This window comes from Antrostomus carolinensis, unplaced genomic scaffold (genome assembly GCF_000700745.2).
Source record: "Antrostomus carolinensis isolate BGI_N321 unplaced genomic scaffold, ASM70074v2 scaffold4503, whole genome shotgun sequence".
Classification (NCBI taxonomy): domain Eukaryota; kingdom Metazoa; phylum Chordata; class Aves; order Caprimulgiformes; family Caprimulgidae; genus Antrostomus; species Antrostomus carolinensis.
In genome coordinates, this window is record NW_010304469.1 from 125,371 (window position 1) to 141,521 (window position 16,151).

Sequence of the window (16,151 nt, forward strand, 5' to 3'; positions counted from 1 at the left end):
AAAATTCTAATAATCTGTGGACGGTTGTACAACAGCTTTTAAATGCAAGTGGGAGATAGACACCTCATGCTCCCCTCTCTCCCACAGAAGTCTAATCTGGCTCATTTTGGGGTAAACTATCCAAAGGAGGAGGAAACTTACTGCATTTTATATTCCTCTTTATCTTCCCGAGAGCTGAGAAGCTACACAATTAGCATCATTCTAGTCCCTCATCTAGACACAGGTACAGAGGGAGTCTAGGCCAGTTGACATACCGTAGCGCAGAGCAGGGCAGAAAACTAATAGCAACAATACTATTTTCATATTGACACTTGGTAATTTTGGTGTTGCATACGTTTTAATTACAATCCTACCACATCAGTCATTAACAAAAATATTAAATATGCTAACCAAAATGGTAAAAACCTACCAAACTATTGCCTAATATCCTTTATTAAGCCTGTAACAGGTCTAGTCAGTGTTTCCCATAAAGTGAACAGAGAAAAATGCAAATGAATAATACTGTTTCCCATATATGGCTGTATGAAATATTTCACTACAGTCAAAATAGATCTGTTTTATTTTCTTTCTCTAGAAAAGGAATTACCCTGACAAAGAATGGTATTGACTGTACTAGAATCAACTGTCAAACCCAGACCACACTTTTATTCTGTTCTCTCAAAGTGTAATTACATCTTCAAAAGTCTTTCCAGACTTAACATCTATGGTATAAAGCTACTTACCCACAGGTACTACAGAGAATTATTCCCTTACATTATTCTAGAAAACCATGGGTTATCACACAATTTGTGGAAATAAAACACTTTATATGTTGGGGTTTTTTTCTTAAATACATTCTGAAAGCTGTAAGAGAGTTACTGTATTAGTGTATAGATGTTATGACACTATCAGCAACGTGCAGCCTGACCAAAATTCAAGCCATTCCCAAAGTAACTTGTTTCTTTACTTAGATATTTTATTTTCTTTTATTTTTTCTTCAGTGGTTCTTAAATCTACTTTATCTACAGAAACCGAACATGTCTGATCACAAATGTAACAGCCTGAAGGCTGTGATTTCTGAAACCAGATAGATAAATGTGATCTAGTTTTATCTATCACTGTTACAAGAACTCATATGCTGATCTATACAGGTGCCATTTCTATTGTAGCACTTTTCACAATTTAAGGGAACATATTTCAGCAGCTCATTAAATAAACAGATTTTTAAAAAGAGCCCCAAAACCCAACACAAGAAAAAGCCCCCTCTTGACAAACATCATCTCAATTTAGCAGCAGTTCATAGCTATCACCACACAGCTTGACAGTTCATTTCTGGAAACAAGAGATTCACTTTTGATTCCTTTCCCAGAGTTATTTACAGAGAAGGAAATTGGAGAATTTCCCTGCTAACAAACAATGACTTGGTGTGTGGGAAATGAGCTTGTTCGCCTTAAAGCAATGCCATAACGCCTTCCTTCTCTGCCTTTGTAGAGAAACATACAATTGCACTTTCTGATGTATGGTAGAAAAGGTCCCACAAGTATCTTGCAAAGCATTTTGCAAATGACAGAAAAACAAAAATGCCCATCAAGCCAGCTAACAGTGGAGAGAGAAAGGAAGCATTACAGCAGTCAAAATCTGAAAAAGACCTCTAAGCTTCAATTCTTGCTCCTAAGCTGATGAGTTCCTAGGACGCTTATCTCCACTAAAGTCAGGCTTTCAGGCAATCACACAAGCAGGTGTGCTGGTTTTGGCTGGGATAGTTAATTTTTTTCCTAGAAGCTGGTATGGGGCTATGTTTTGTATTTGTGCTGAAAGCAGTGTTGATAATGCAGTGACGTTTTAGTTACTGCTGAGCAGTGCTTACACAGAGCCAAGGCCTTTTCTGCTTCTCACCCCATCCCACCAGCGAGGAGGCTGGGGGTGCACAAGAAGCTGGGAGGGGACACAGCTGGGACAGCTGACCCCAACTGACCAGAGGGATATTCCACACTGTATGATGTCATGCTCAGCATACAAAGCTGGGGGAAGAAGGAAGGGGAGGATGTTCAAAGTGACCTTATTTGTCTTCCCAAGTAACCATTATACTCTGCTTCCCTGGAGATGGCTGAACACCTGCCTGCCGATGGGAAACAGTGAATATTGCTTTGCTTGTCTGCATGGCTTTTGCTTTATCTATTACACAAACTTCATCTCAACGCATGAGTTTTCTCACTTTAGCCTTCTGATTCTCTACCCTATCCCACTGGGGGGTGGGGGGGAAGTGAGCGAGCAGCTGTGTGGTCCAGATGCCAACTGGGGTTAAACCATGACAGCAGGCTACCTGCAAAGCTTCCAGGTTCTAGGATTCATCAGTATCACAAAGCCCTAGCAACTTGTAGCTCTATGACAAAATGTAAAGACCAGTTGAGACTAGTTCAAAACCTATTAGGATAATGAAGATGGAGTACATTTGAAACTCTATTGAAAACATGGTTTCTCCTGAATTCCAGCCCACATCTTCAAGAAAGACATTCTAAAAAACAGACAACTGACAAAAAGTAGTGTTCTCTTCCCTGTTGTTCTGTTTTTCTTTGGCATTCTCCCCTTCTCTTCATCTCAGTTCTCCAAGGTTTATTGTTCCGCATGACAAGGGAGCAAATGGGGGTTCTTAAGTGTATTATACTGTTGCTATGGGTTTCAGCTTGGGAAGATGGGATTGAAGTAAAAGAAAGGGAGAAAAGATGCAGAATGAGACGGACTTCTGGAATCCTTTCTTAGTACATGAAGCAGGGTTACTGATTGTGTTCCTTGTTTCAGTAGCCAGAACGCATGTGTATTGCCCAGCAAACTGAAAGCTGCTATTTTCACCATCACATGTACCATTCAAGCAAGGTAAATTTGTTAATACTTATCATAAGTATTCATAAATAATACTTTTTCCCATATAATGCACTTTGAATGTCTTCTAAAGGGAAGGAAATAAATCTAACAGAGTAAACCAATAAATGAGTAGTGCAGAGGCTATTTATCTTCACAAAAAGAAAGCTGCTTTCAAAACAGGATCAAGATGCCGAAGGGCTAAAAAAACAACACCATACCTAGATTGAAAATATTTTGAGCCCAGAAGCTAGGATCACAGTGAAATTGGATGGTATTGTTAGTCACTGGTGAAGCATCACACCTTGCTCGAAGAAGATACCGTAGTCGATATGTAATCTAGAACAGGAACAAAACAAGATTTTTTTTCTCTGGGGCCAGAGCCATGTATCCAAACAGCATAAAAAGTCTTTAAAAAAACACCTCAAACAAAAAAAAAAACAACTCCAAAACAACAAAAACCCTTGAAAAAGCCCCTAGAGAACTGAGGTGGAAGATAAATTTGTCCAAGCTACAAATAAAAGAGGTATTCTTAAAATCTTTCCCTTACACCCCTAAAGTAGTTTTAAAAAGCAATCAACTAGAACCTACAGAAAATTAATTCTTCTCCCCTGTAGAAATACATATCCCTCCACAAACCTGGTGATTACATTCAATGACTTGAACTACTTTGCAAATGAAGTACAGACTCACATAACCCTTGCTGGTTTCATTTCCCCAAACCTACGTTAGCCCATCCATCTTTCTTTCAAATAAAAGTATCCCATCCTTTTGGCAAGAAGTATAATCACAGGGAATCTTCCTTTGTAATAAATGTAAGTTTTCTTCAGAGAGTCAAAAAGTGTATTTTATAAACTTTGTCTTTGAAAACTCTCAGATTCACAGATATTTTCACACTCTTACAACTCCTTGGTTCCAAAGGACCAGACTATGATTACATTACACAAGCAGAATATTCTATCAAATGCTCTGTATTTATCTAGTTCCTAGAAAGAACATATTTTCTTTGTTTCATGCAGACACTAATTTTAGAGTAACGCACAGAAAAAACTTCAGAATTCAACAATCATTTTTCTTGAATAATAGATTATTTCCTGGAAAAGTTCAAGAGACATATTGGCAAAATAATTTTACCTGTTTAAAATGATACTAGTTATCTTTCACAAAGCAATTTTATAACAGCTTCCAGTTTACAAGTTTTTTCTTTCAGTTTTAGTCAGGTCAGGTTTAGAACAGATACAAAAAACATTTATCAAGACTTTTTTTTTTTTTTTTTTAATGACCATGGAAAATATTAAGTGCATTACTGTTTTGAACATAGATTTCTTAGGATTTCTGTGTACTCTACCAGAATCAAGTATACTACACTATAGAAATTCTAGTTTTTTGTCCTGTCACCAATACTTGTCATTGTTTGCTCCATATATTCCTCCTATTGTGTACACACATATATTGTAGGTAAACTCATGACGAGACTAGTTACCTCTTGTCAGTAATAGTGGTATCTACCAGTGTTTTGTTCATGCTAGAGGACTACGCTGGGAAACCGATGTCTTCCTGCAAACTGTTTAGTGTGTACAGACATTGCCTTCCTAATTGTAAGTCTGCATTTAAGTCTGTTGGGCATTCCTCCTTCCTTGTTTCAAGTGGTTGGATATGGTGGAACAGAAGTCTCACATGCTCCTCTACGCATCACTGTTCAGGAACAGATTTTCCAAATGTCCACAGACAAGGTTAGCTACTCAACTCCCAAATAACACCAACTTCCAGCAAAAAATCAGGAGCCTAAAGTTGATCTGTTCTTTTGAAAAATATTTCTCATTTGCTGAGGCTTTATGGGCTAGATGGCCTTTTTCTTCAACTGCATGATGTTTATAAGATTAAGATGCCTGCAACATAACTTGTTTTCATACTCGTATAGCTGAAGTCTTTGTGGCAACACTAAGCAATTATAAACAACATGACTCAGTTTGATGCCCTTTTTCGTTATTCAATTAAAAAATATGACTTGCTGAGGCAGTATAAGGCAGACCAAATGAATTTACTTGAAGTTGATAAAACCAAGTAATATTCCACTATCTGCTATAGCTTTCAATGTTTTAATGGGTATTAAAAAAAAAGAAAAAAAAGAAAAAAACTCCATCAAAACCCAATAACCCCAAAACCAAACAGCCCCCAAAACCACCCAGGTTTGCAACTAAGCAATGAGAAAATAAAGAAAAAACTTTATGTGATCCTAGAATTGGGAAAAAAGGATCTAACATTTTTCCTCAACATTGCCACAGATTTCTGTCATCAAGCTAGTACAATCTAGTAACCTCTGGACAAATCATGGTCAGTTGTTTGTTTGTTTGTTTGTCTTTATCTCAACTCTTTTAGGATTTCTGTTCATCGTGAGCTATCAGCTTAGTGAGACCACATGCACTCAGATCTTAGGTGTCATTATAGCATTGAAATATTTAGCTTTATAACTATTTGCATGGACGTGCAAAAGCCTCAGCTTCATTTTTATCAATTTTTGAAGACTTTTAGTGGAAAATGAGTCTGACAGAACAAAGTAATACATTATTTTTTACATGAAAATGCTGGATATCAGACTCTACGATATATAAATACCATCTTTCTCTGAACTCAGAACTGTAACAAGTACTGAAAGTAATCTCAATTATGATGTAGGACACACAACATTTTTTCCCAGTGTTTCATGGCTTCACTGTTTTCACTCCAGAGAAAAGGAGTTGTCCCTACTTCTGTAGATCTACAACAATTCTACGGTAGTGTAATAGGAGAGAATCATGACCAGAGAGCTAAATTATTAGAAACATTCTGTATTTATGTTTGAGAGAAAACCATGAAAAATTGTGGACAAACATTCCGATTAGTAGAAAGTCTAATTCCCTCGTGTTACTGAAAAGTGTACACAGGCGTATCTGCCTTAACTACAGTTTCCAAGTAAATGGAGAGAGCTATATTAAACCTTACCAAGCGCTTGCTGTACAGTAGTGCTGTGCTGCTCCCACTGGAAACTGCCCATTTGGAAAAATTCATGACATGTTCCAGTTGCTTAGCGAGACCTGCCACTTTCTGTTGTTGCTGCAGAAGTTTAATCCGATGCTCTTTTGCCAGACTCTACGAGTAGAAAAGCAGTTCCAGTCAAAGGGTTCAATTTACAGTTAACAGACATTAGCTTTCATATTTGTAATTCACAATGATCAAGTGGTTTCACTTAGCTCTTCTAAAAAGCACCCCTGCCCCTTGACTGCAGCTATCAAACAGGAAAGTCAGTATACATTTATTCCAGAGGACTTTCCATGCAGATTCATCTTCTCTTACGACACTTTTTCATACATACACATATGCCTGTCTATACACACTTTTTAAAACACAATTGGATGTAATATTTTTCCAGGTATCCATTTTAGACAATTCTCTCCTTTGATTTACTATTGGATCGCTGAATTTATGAAAAATTCTGATGGAACACTTTTCATGTATGGTGCATGGAATTATGACTTGCAAAAGCATGGAGAAAGAAATTGGGCTCAGAGACAGCCCTGATTCACTAAGCGGGGAACACAGATAGTGATAACAAACAAAACCACAACAACTCCCCCCAAAACTAAACCCTCCTCCCCTCTCCCACCAAAACCCCACTTGCTCAAATGGCTTGTGTGGGACAGCTCTCCATTTTGGAACTGTGACAGGACATGCACAGGTGGCTAATGCTAGAAATTGATTTTATTTTAATGTAAATCCACGCAAAAAAATAATAAGACTGACATTTTTGTTTCTTACAATAGAAACGAAATTACCTCCAACTGATGCAGCAGAGCCTTTCCCTTTTTATTTATTTCTACCATCAGTGTAAATATGGCAACTTTAATATCCTGTTCCACCTGCTTTTGATTCTGATTCACCTCAAGAATTCTGTAAGTAGAAAGTATAGAAATTCATGTTCTTTAGCTTACAAACCCACCCTCCAAACAGTATTTAAAAAAACCCCTTTTTACTCTGTTGCTGAGACTACAATATTTCTTGGTTATATACACCAATTAATACATCATCAGACACATAGTCAGGAAAATTACTGTGAGAAACAGAAAGAGCAAGTACCAGTGACTTATGATAAAATTAATTAACTGGTGGCAAATTCTAATGCCTTAAGTCTGTAAAATTACTGACATCTGCTACTGATAAAAATTAAACACTCACTGTAATTGAAATTCTTGATTTCTAATTGTCTAGTACATTTCTGGAACAGCCCATGGCAATTGAAACTGTTTAAGTCTAATTTCCATCTAAGGTAGAATGGCACTCCAGAAACAAAAATAATAAACAGATTTTTTAATGTGCTATTTCAACAATAGTACACAAACTCATAATAGCAAAGTGTAATCTTATATTTTGAAAACCACAACTGCTAAGACGCAAGGGAGAATAACCACTTAGATACAGCAAAAGAAGAGAAGGGTGTCTGCTGGCTTTTCCATCTCCACCATCCTCAAAGACAGGCAAAGAGAGAGGAAGAGTTCAAGTTGCACTTGAATGGCATCCCATTCTGTGTTGAATCTTCCTGGGTACTGCCTTTAAACCCTGCTGAAGAAGCAGTTACGAATCCCTACTGCAGCACACATTTTACAGATTTATTTTTCTCCTAGGTTTGTAGTACTGAGTGAATAAAGCCCCAAGCATGAAAGTATTACATAAATCGTCAAATATGTGTCATGAGCATTATGAAAACATGAGTCATAACCTTTCACTTTCTAAGAGGGATCTACATGAAGAAAATAAGTGGGCTGATGGTGGGGAAGAATTTAAGACTGCCTTCTACAGTCTTTATTGCGTAAGCTGTTTTGTTGCTCCCAAGCTGTTGCTACCCATCAAGTCCACAGGCTGAGCGGAAGAGTTAACACAGCCAAGCACATTAAACAGGCAACGGTCACTACAGCTAACTCAGTATTTTAGAATTTCTCTTTCTGGAACAATAAAAGAGAGGTACAAAATGCACTAATCTAAATATTTCAATAAATTACAGTGTATACAAAGTTGCCCTCTTAGTTTTAACCTCAAAATCTGACACATACCTGTTTTGGATCTGCTTCCCTGTATATTTTATGTACTTAGTCTTCTCCATCAATTTGGTGATTAGTGTCTCAATGATCACTTTCTGGTTCTGAAAAGCTTCTTCTATAAATTGGTACCTGCAGTAAAAAACAGTGAGTACACATGCAAAAGGTGTGATGGACTTGCTAATAGGCAGAGTACCTAATGAAAAACTTCTGTAATTGAAGAAAGATGCTGCTCAAGTTCAAAATTTGTCATCATGAAAGCATATGTCAGCAAATGCTGATATTTTTTATTAATAGTATATTTGATTTTATAGTATATTTCTTGTGATTTATTTTTTAGACATTAATATTTTCATAAATATGAAGGGATATTGCGTGACCATAGCCAAATTTTAGCAAAAGAAAAATTAATGTTGTGCTGTAGTCATCACTTTGTAAGTGAAAGTGCACGTAAGCTATTGCTTCATGCAAGACAAGGATGTAGAAACAGAAAAAAGAAGAGAGATTGCTGAGTCAGTAGAAGTCAGCAACTTTTTAAATCAAGGAACTGAACTCATCAACAATTTGAGGAAAAGAAGAGGTGGCACATTCTGAAAGGGATATAAATCCTAAGAAAAGGAGAATTGAAGAGGAAGACTGCAACTCTGCAAGAGCAAGGCTTAGTCTGTTCCAAGGAGCAACAGTAGCCAACACTTCACCTATTGATGTTCACCTGGTCAGGCAAGCAAGTTCTTTGAGTGGTTGCATCAGTTATAATGAGCATATTAATATCTAACTTAAGAGCACATCTGTCCCAGACCACTACTGTATGTGTTAGCCAGCAAGATTATAGTGTCTTGTACTCAGAAGTTGTAGAAAATCCTGATTTTCAGCTTCTTTGGTCAGCAAGAGATGATCAAAGAACAGTAACCCAAAGATCTGAATGTTACAAATACTGTTGTCAAACTACAGTATAGCCAAACTTCAAGTTTACTCTCCCTTTTAAAGGACTCTTCACAGGAAAAATGTCCACTTGCTCCGTTCTGAAATTGTTTGGTAATGTTCCGTTATATAATCATCTTGTTAAAGGGCAAATGGAGAAATTGCATGTAAGTGTACAGTTGCATAACATGGCCTTTGTGCTTTCTAAAGACTCTCTGAAGAGCTGCATAGCAACAAATTCTACCCTAATAACTTGACAGTAAAGAAAGGTCTTGTGCTTAAGTTACCAGATTAAAAACTGGAAGAATTAGGTTTAATAAAAACTATCACACACTCATCAGCCACGCTCCTCTGGATACAATCTTGTTTATTTGTGGGCTTCGTTTCCAAGCAGAAAATTTTATTTTGCACTTTTTTCACTGGACTATATTCCATACAGCTAGAGAGCTACAACCAATTTCAAGCTATCTTCCTCTAAGTGAGTTGCATAAGACATACACTTTGTTTTGATACCTGTGCTCTTTGTGTTCTAGTAACTGACAGTCTCGGCAGGTCAACTTGTCACAGGTTTCACAATACAACTTCAACTGCTCCTTTTTGTGGTAAGGGCAAAACACAGGTCGCTGACTGGTCACACCAACTGCCTCTGTTGAATAAAGGAAGATGTCAGTTCAGTCTCCTGAAATTATTGAAGATTAGGATTCTCCTGGTTTTTCTTACCATATTCCTCACCTAGATGCAAGAAGTGTGTATCAGGCCACCTAATCAAGAATATAAGAGCTGTGAACTCAAACTGCAATGTCTCACTCTTGATCAAGCATGGAGCGAATATCCTCTCATTGAAAATGTCTAGAATCTGTTTTACTATTACTTATTATGGCCCCACAAAACTATTTACAAAAGGATCAGCCAGTACTGTTGCAGTTGCAAAAGACATTGCACAACCAGCAAGTTCTTTTCTTAAATGGAAATTAGGAGATTGCTGACTTAATTAATTGCTCTGTCTTCTTTCTCAGCCAAATGAGTGAAAGGGTCTTTGAGAATATCAGGACATAGGCATTCAAAAATGTAAAACATACAGAATACAACAACGAGAAGTTACTAATGGCTCTTCAGGACCCCATTTTAAATGGGTGAGAGGTCTCACATCAGTTTCTAGTAAGCAAATACCAAACAACATAGGAAACATCACCAGATGACAGAAATGAAATCTGTTCTTTCAGCAACTTAACCAACAAAGCCTAATTTCTTATGAGTTAGGTTGGACACTGAGTTCATGAGGATTACATGGCCTGTAATGAAAACTGGTTTCACATTGCAGCCCATCCTTCACTGCAGAATAAATAAGGTTTCTTTTCCATACCCATTCATTTACTTATTCTCATGATATCTGGAAGAAGTTATTTCCAGATCTGCATCCTCCAGTCAAAATTCTTGGAAACTGACCAGCAGGCTCAAAGGAGGCCTGAGCACACAGAGAACATTCCTACCAGGGCATGTACAGTGTAACAGTCAGACACTTTCACCTGCTACTTTTGTCCTCTCCTGAAAGAATGCTGAGTACTCACTTTTGATTAACCACATCCGAAAGTACGATACAGAATATAGTGTATCTCTCCAAAGTATCATACTGGAAGCTATCCTTTGAGCAATAAAGATTACAGAAGTGAAAGCCCACATTATATATAAAGTTCACAGGACTAATTATGGTGGAAAGAAAATAAATATATATTATAATAGGTATATTTATAACAATATATATTAATTTATAAAAATAATTTATATATTTACAAGGTAAATCATGTAAGTCCAATGGACTTACGAGCACTGGTAGAATGTTTGCCAGCATCCTATTATGTTTATAATTGTCCTACAATGTCATTAGAAGACAAGACACAATGGGTACAAACCAAAACAAAAGAGGTTCTCAAATAAAGGTACAACCTTTTTTACCATGAGAATAGTAAAGATTTCTCAGAGAGGCTGTACTGTACACCGCGTCCATCCTTGTTGGTTCTCAAGGCCCAAATGGAAAAAGCCCTGAGCAATTTGATCTGATCTCACAGCTGACTGCTTTAAGCAGGAGGCTGGACTAGATGATTTCCTGAGGTCTCTTCCAACCTGAATTATCATAGATCCAACTGAGGAAAAACACCTCAATTCATAACGTACTTTAATGTCAAAGGTGAAACATTTCAAACTTAAAATATACCTAGCTAAAACATGAATTCTGGCATGCTTTATTGCTAACAGAGCATGCTTTATTATCAGAGTGCTGAAAAAAATATATTAGCGCTCCTTTTGCTGCAGTATATAACAATAAGGTTCATAAAAACCATTTGGTAGACCTCTAGAAAAACTAGTGGAGCCAAATGCATAAAGATGTACTTTCTGCAGCTGGTCTCTAAAGTCTAGACAATAATTTCAAGTCATTCCAGGTGAAAGATAAAATCTATGTTTTTATTGGTTTTAAATATTTTGCTTAAGAATCATAGGACATACTAATCTGTAGGGTTTCTTACCACTATGCAGCATATCTGACAGAAAAACGTCTGTCATACCCCCAGCCATGACAAAATCTCCCTTTTCAGCAGCTACATTCTAATGCACCTAAAGCTTAAAATAAAGTTTTTTCTTCTGTTAGCTGGATCATTTGAGAGATCCACATATATGGAGAGCAGCCAAAAAAACCATCAGAATTTGTTCAAATGCTTGCAACTTTCAGCAATGAAACGGAAATGAGTGACTGAGAGGCAGGAAACCATTAAAACATATCCACTACCAATCAGAAAAATAACATGGTTCCACTAATTCATATGCACCAAAGGGCTATTATCATATCATATCTGTCCTTCTACATTTACTAGGACTAAGGAATACAATTTTTGAAATGTATCACTTAAAAAATAAATGTGACGGTCTAATATAGTTTTCCAATCAGACACGCATTCCTTGTGAAATTATAAATCAAGTGTGTTACCTGGAGATACTTCCTCTTTCTGTCTTACTGTATGATCCTTTGTGAATTTAACCCTCTGGTGAGCTCTGATGCAGGTCTTGCACAACCATTCTACACATTCCACACAAAAACCATGAGCTTCTGCGTTGTCTTCACAGCTTGTGCAGACCTGACATGAGAAAGAAAAGGTAGCTGTTAAAATAAATATGGAACATACATACAAGCTCCTGTTCATGTATCATCACTGCACTTCTACAATTCTCTGAAAACAGTGAAATGAGAACAGAAAACTGCCTGAGGTACAGGAACACTATAAATAACTGCACAGAAGTAATTGAACGTGACTTTTCAATAAAAGCGGTCATTTTGCCAATGTTACTCTAAAACCTTTAACTGACATGATAAAAGTTAAATCATTACTTTTTGCCCCACACAGCACACTTAGAAGCCATATAATGTTTACTACATACAATATGCTCTTGTGAAGTATTTATTAGAGACAGAACACAATCAGCACTGCTCTGATTTTAGAAACTTCCTTCAGTTCTCAAAGAAACTTTAATTTTAGCTTCTGTTCACCTGCTTAATGTTTCAGGAAGTACACACAGTACTGAACAGCAGGGTTCTTCTCAAGAGTCTCTGCATCACCACTTAAAGACAGCATTTCAGTTAAGCTTATCAGTAAAGCTACCCTAGAACAGATTTGCAACCAATGCATAATAATTTTCAAACTGTGGCCTGTTAATTCCTTGGGCTCTTTTGGACTATACCCAAGAGACCTAGAAAAAAAAAATTAACTAAGGAAAACAAACCTGATATCAGACCAAGACCTTTCCGCACAGAGACAATACACACACAAGAAAAAATTACAATGGATCCACAATTTGAACAACAGGTTGAAACCTATGAATGATGGACACCACCACTTCACATGTTCACAACATTATTTCATCTTTAACTCCTCCCTTACAATTCCTGTGTAGTCACATTTTCAAGGAGGTTTTGCTGGTAAAAATAGTGAACATGCTTATGTAGATACTTCTTTAGCTAACTAACATCCATTTCTATCAACATTTAGCACTACTGCAAACAAAAGCCTCAAGGTGTCTGAAGACTGTCATACCCTACAGATCAAAGTGATAGAATTCTGCTAGCAGGAGCAACAAGGAGAAAATTTTAGATTTTAGTTTAGTTTTCAGTTTGATTAAAAAAAAAAAAAAAATCCAACTTCTGCACTCGCACAAGATAAATACAGATTAAGTTAAAGAGGAAGCAAGTATTTACATCCTGTGTAGCTTCCCCTTCAAGGAAAAGAGGAAAATTAGCACAAAACTTGCCTTAGGCTACATAGCAAGTTACTGACAGAAATGGAATTTGAACATAGAAGTTCCAGATTCCCAATGCTGTGCTTATTCTTCTGGATTGTGTTGCCTCTCAAAGCAAGTATCTTTTGAGAAATGAAGTTACAACACAAGAGTCATTGGCCCCTCTTGTTGTCACTTGGCATTCGAAGCACTTCCTTTTCGTTAAAAGGTGACTTGCAAAGGAGAAAAACTTCGGCTTGTGCCCTTTTTTCTGTTTCTTTACAAAAAGGAGGCCTAAAAATTTTATTTTTAAAAATCTTCTTAAAATTGTTTTATCTTCCGCTTGTTTTTTTTTTTCTTTTTCTTCCCTCTTTTCTGTTCACAATAAAAATTCTAGTCCTATCCAAACCAGTTGACTAGGGAGAAATATCAAAGCCAGGACATCATAAAAAATTCAAGAAAATGGATGTAAAGCAATTAAAGTAAGTGAATTGTAATCAGGAAATTGAAATTTTTTACTTGCTCTTACCCCTTAATTTCAATGACATTTTGCAAAAAAAAAAAAAAGATAAATATTCTTAAGGACTCAGCACAGCTTCTTGAAAAAAAAAAAATTAGAAGGAACAAGTATCACTGAGGCATTACTTCAACGTTACATTTTCTCTGGCAGAAACTCCCATGAAATAAAGTCCCTCCCTTCTCCTTCGCCCGTTGTCTCCTCCTCAGGTGTGCCAACGCAACCCTCTGCAAGACTGTGGTGTAAAACCGGATTGATTACATCACTGTAGCCCAAGGATGAGTTACATCAGCACTGCTGACTGGGCATTGAACCACTGCAGGATGAAAAGGAAGTTTTATAATGTCTTGTTGCCAGAGAAGTATAATTGTGTGATGCCCCCAGATACCCAGAGGTGTATTTGCAAGTTAGAGTAGAGAATAAGAGATTGGATATTTGTTTTTCTAGGGTAAAAAAATCCAACAGTGAAAACAAAATAAGCGAAGTAAAAAACTAAAAAGTCTTTCAGGCCATCTTCCAAGTCAAAGAAGCAAAACAAAGACAAAAAAAGAACAGAAACACCCCCTTCCCCCCAGCCCCCAAACAGCCTTTCTAAGTCACCTTTAGCAAACTTAGGCAGATAAACTTGCTACATGCCAGGGCATTAAAGTAAGTTCAAAGTATTTCTGAAGTTATTAATACCCCTTAGATTCCAAGATCTTTGTCTATTTTCTTTTTTTGAAGATGCTTTAGGTTTTTTTTTTTCAACTGGTTTGACCTGCTATAGTTTGAATGAGATTAAGATTGTGATTCAATAACCAATAATCAGGTGCTGCCAAATGAACTGAAACTCCTCCTTTGCAGTCCTAAAACTATATATTCCAACTTTATACTCTTTTCAAAGGTACCAAGTGAAAGAGACAGATTTCTAAAATTTTTCATAGACATCATAACTCATGCTGTCAAAATAGCTATGCCTTCTAGGCATGCTTCTACCCATTTCTTATTTGAAATATGTACTTTCAGATATAGCTCAGATTTTGCTAGAACTCCTAGTTATTAGAATAAGTCATACAGCTAAAGTACATGGAAGTACAATTACTGCAAATATTTGCTATACTCTTACAAAACCTAAAACTTATTTCACTTTTATTTTTGTGACTCATACAAGCAGTGCTTCAGTGATTTCAAAGAAAACTCTCCCTCTTTAACCAGGAAGCCTTTCTTCTGGTTAGACAGATATTTATTTTTAATTGAGTTTTCCTTGTAATTATATTTAATTCAGTTACTAGTTTTAGTATTTATAACCCCGGGAAGTGTTCATTCATCCTTCATTCAAATTTAATGAAAGCTGAAATTACTCAGCATGTTGCAGGTAAGTACAATTTTTTTCTGTTGTAAAAGCTTGTGTATTTACTTAAAAACATATTTACATGCAAGAGTTGAGGTAACAAAGCTGTCTTTTCAGCTACTGTAGTAACTAACCACTCTTCCAATTAAATACACTTTGAGTATTAGAGATTAAACAAGCAAGTAAAAGTTTCCAAGTTTCGAAGGAAGAGATCAAAGTAGACCAGAGGAAAATGCAGTGACCCAATGATCCAAACTTCACCAGTGTAAACTAGATGCAATGGTTGCCTCTATTGGATCCAAAAAACATCAGTGCTAAGTTACCTAACTGTCGGTACTGGGACCAGTATTATTCAATATATGTTCATCAATGACCTGGATGGGGGTCTCTTTAGCTTGGAGAAGAGGAGACTGAGGGGTGACCTTATAAATGTTTATAAATATATAAAGGGCGAGTGTCAGGAGGATCGAGCCAGGCTCTTCTCAGTGACGCCCAATGGTAGGACAAGGAGCAATGGGTGTGAGCTGGAACACAGGAGGTTCCGCTTAAACTTGAGAAAAAACTTCTTTACAGTGAGGGTGACAGAGCACTGGAACAGGCTGCCCAGGGAGCTTGTGGAGTCTCCTTCTCTGGAGACATTCAAAACCTGCCTGGATGCCTTCCTGTGTGACCTCATTTAGGTTCCTGCTCCAGCAGGGGGGTTGGTCTAGATGATCTTTCGAGGTCCCTTCCAATCCCCAACATTCTGTGACTCTGTGTGATTCTGTGATACACAAAATCACCAAAGACAGCACCTGTCTTTGGGACATTCTCATCCATACACAACTCTAAGTATGAACCATGTGTTGATATCTCAAAATGCACAAACCCTGATGAACACATCCTCCTTTCCCCAACAACCCATCAACAGCTGCCTCTCTTTGAAGCACAACAAAACCATATTCCTACTCTTCTTGAGTCTATTACCCACTGCTCTAAACCAGTGGCTTTCAAAGATGTTTTGGCCAGGGCTACAGCTTTCATAAGCTATTTAGCATGCTAGTTCTTCTTTGGAAGAATACATGGTGGATAATCTGGCACCATACAAAACTACAGAATTTTTTTTCCCTGAATTGTCCTCAGTAATAGCTCTATTATACCAGTCAGACTCGCTATCTTAGCATCCAGATCTAGTATCAGATCTAAACTTGTAACTTGTTTTGTTACTGTATTC

The 16,151-nt window shown here is 37.0% G+C and overlaps 1 protein-coding gene across 1 annotated transcript in view; it reads right to left on the reverse strand.

Moving 5' to 3' along the window:
* TRIM24 (tripartite motif containing 24) overlaps window positions 1-16,151 on the reverse strand; it is a gene marked incomplete at its 5' end in the record, with an annotated part of 38,132 nt that overhangs the window by 17,825 nt on the left and 4,156 nt on the right. The window contains 6 exons of the mRNA XM_029084140.1: window positions 3,060-3,177; window positions 5,821-5,967; window positions 6,651-6,765; window positions 7,923-8,039; window positions 9,342-9,474; window positions 11,809-11,956. Coding sequence (XP_028939973.1) covers window positions 3,060-3,177; window positions 5,821-5,967; window positions 6,651-6,765; window positions 7,923-8,039; window positions 9,342-9,474; window positions 11,809-11,956 — 778 coding nt within the window. The remainder of the gene's footprint in view (window positions 1-3,059; window positions 3,178-5,820; window positions 5,968-6,650; window positions 6,766-7,922; window positions 8,040-9,341; window positions 9,475-11,808; window positions 11,957-16,151) is intronic.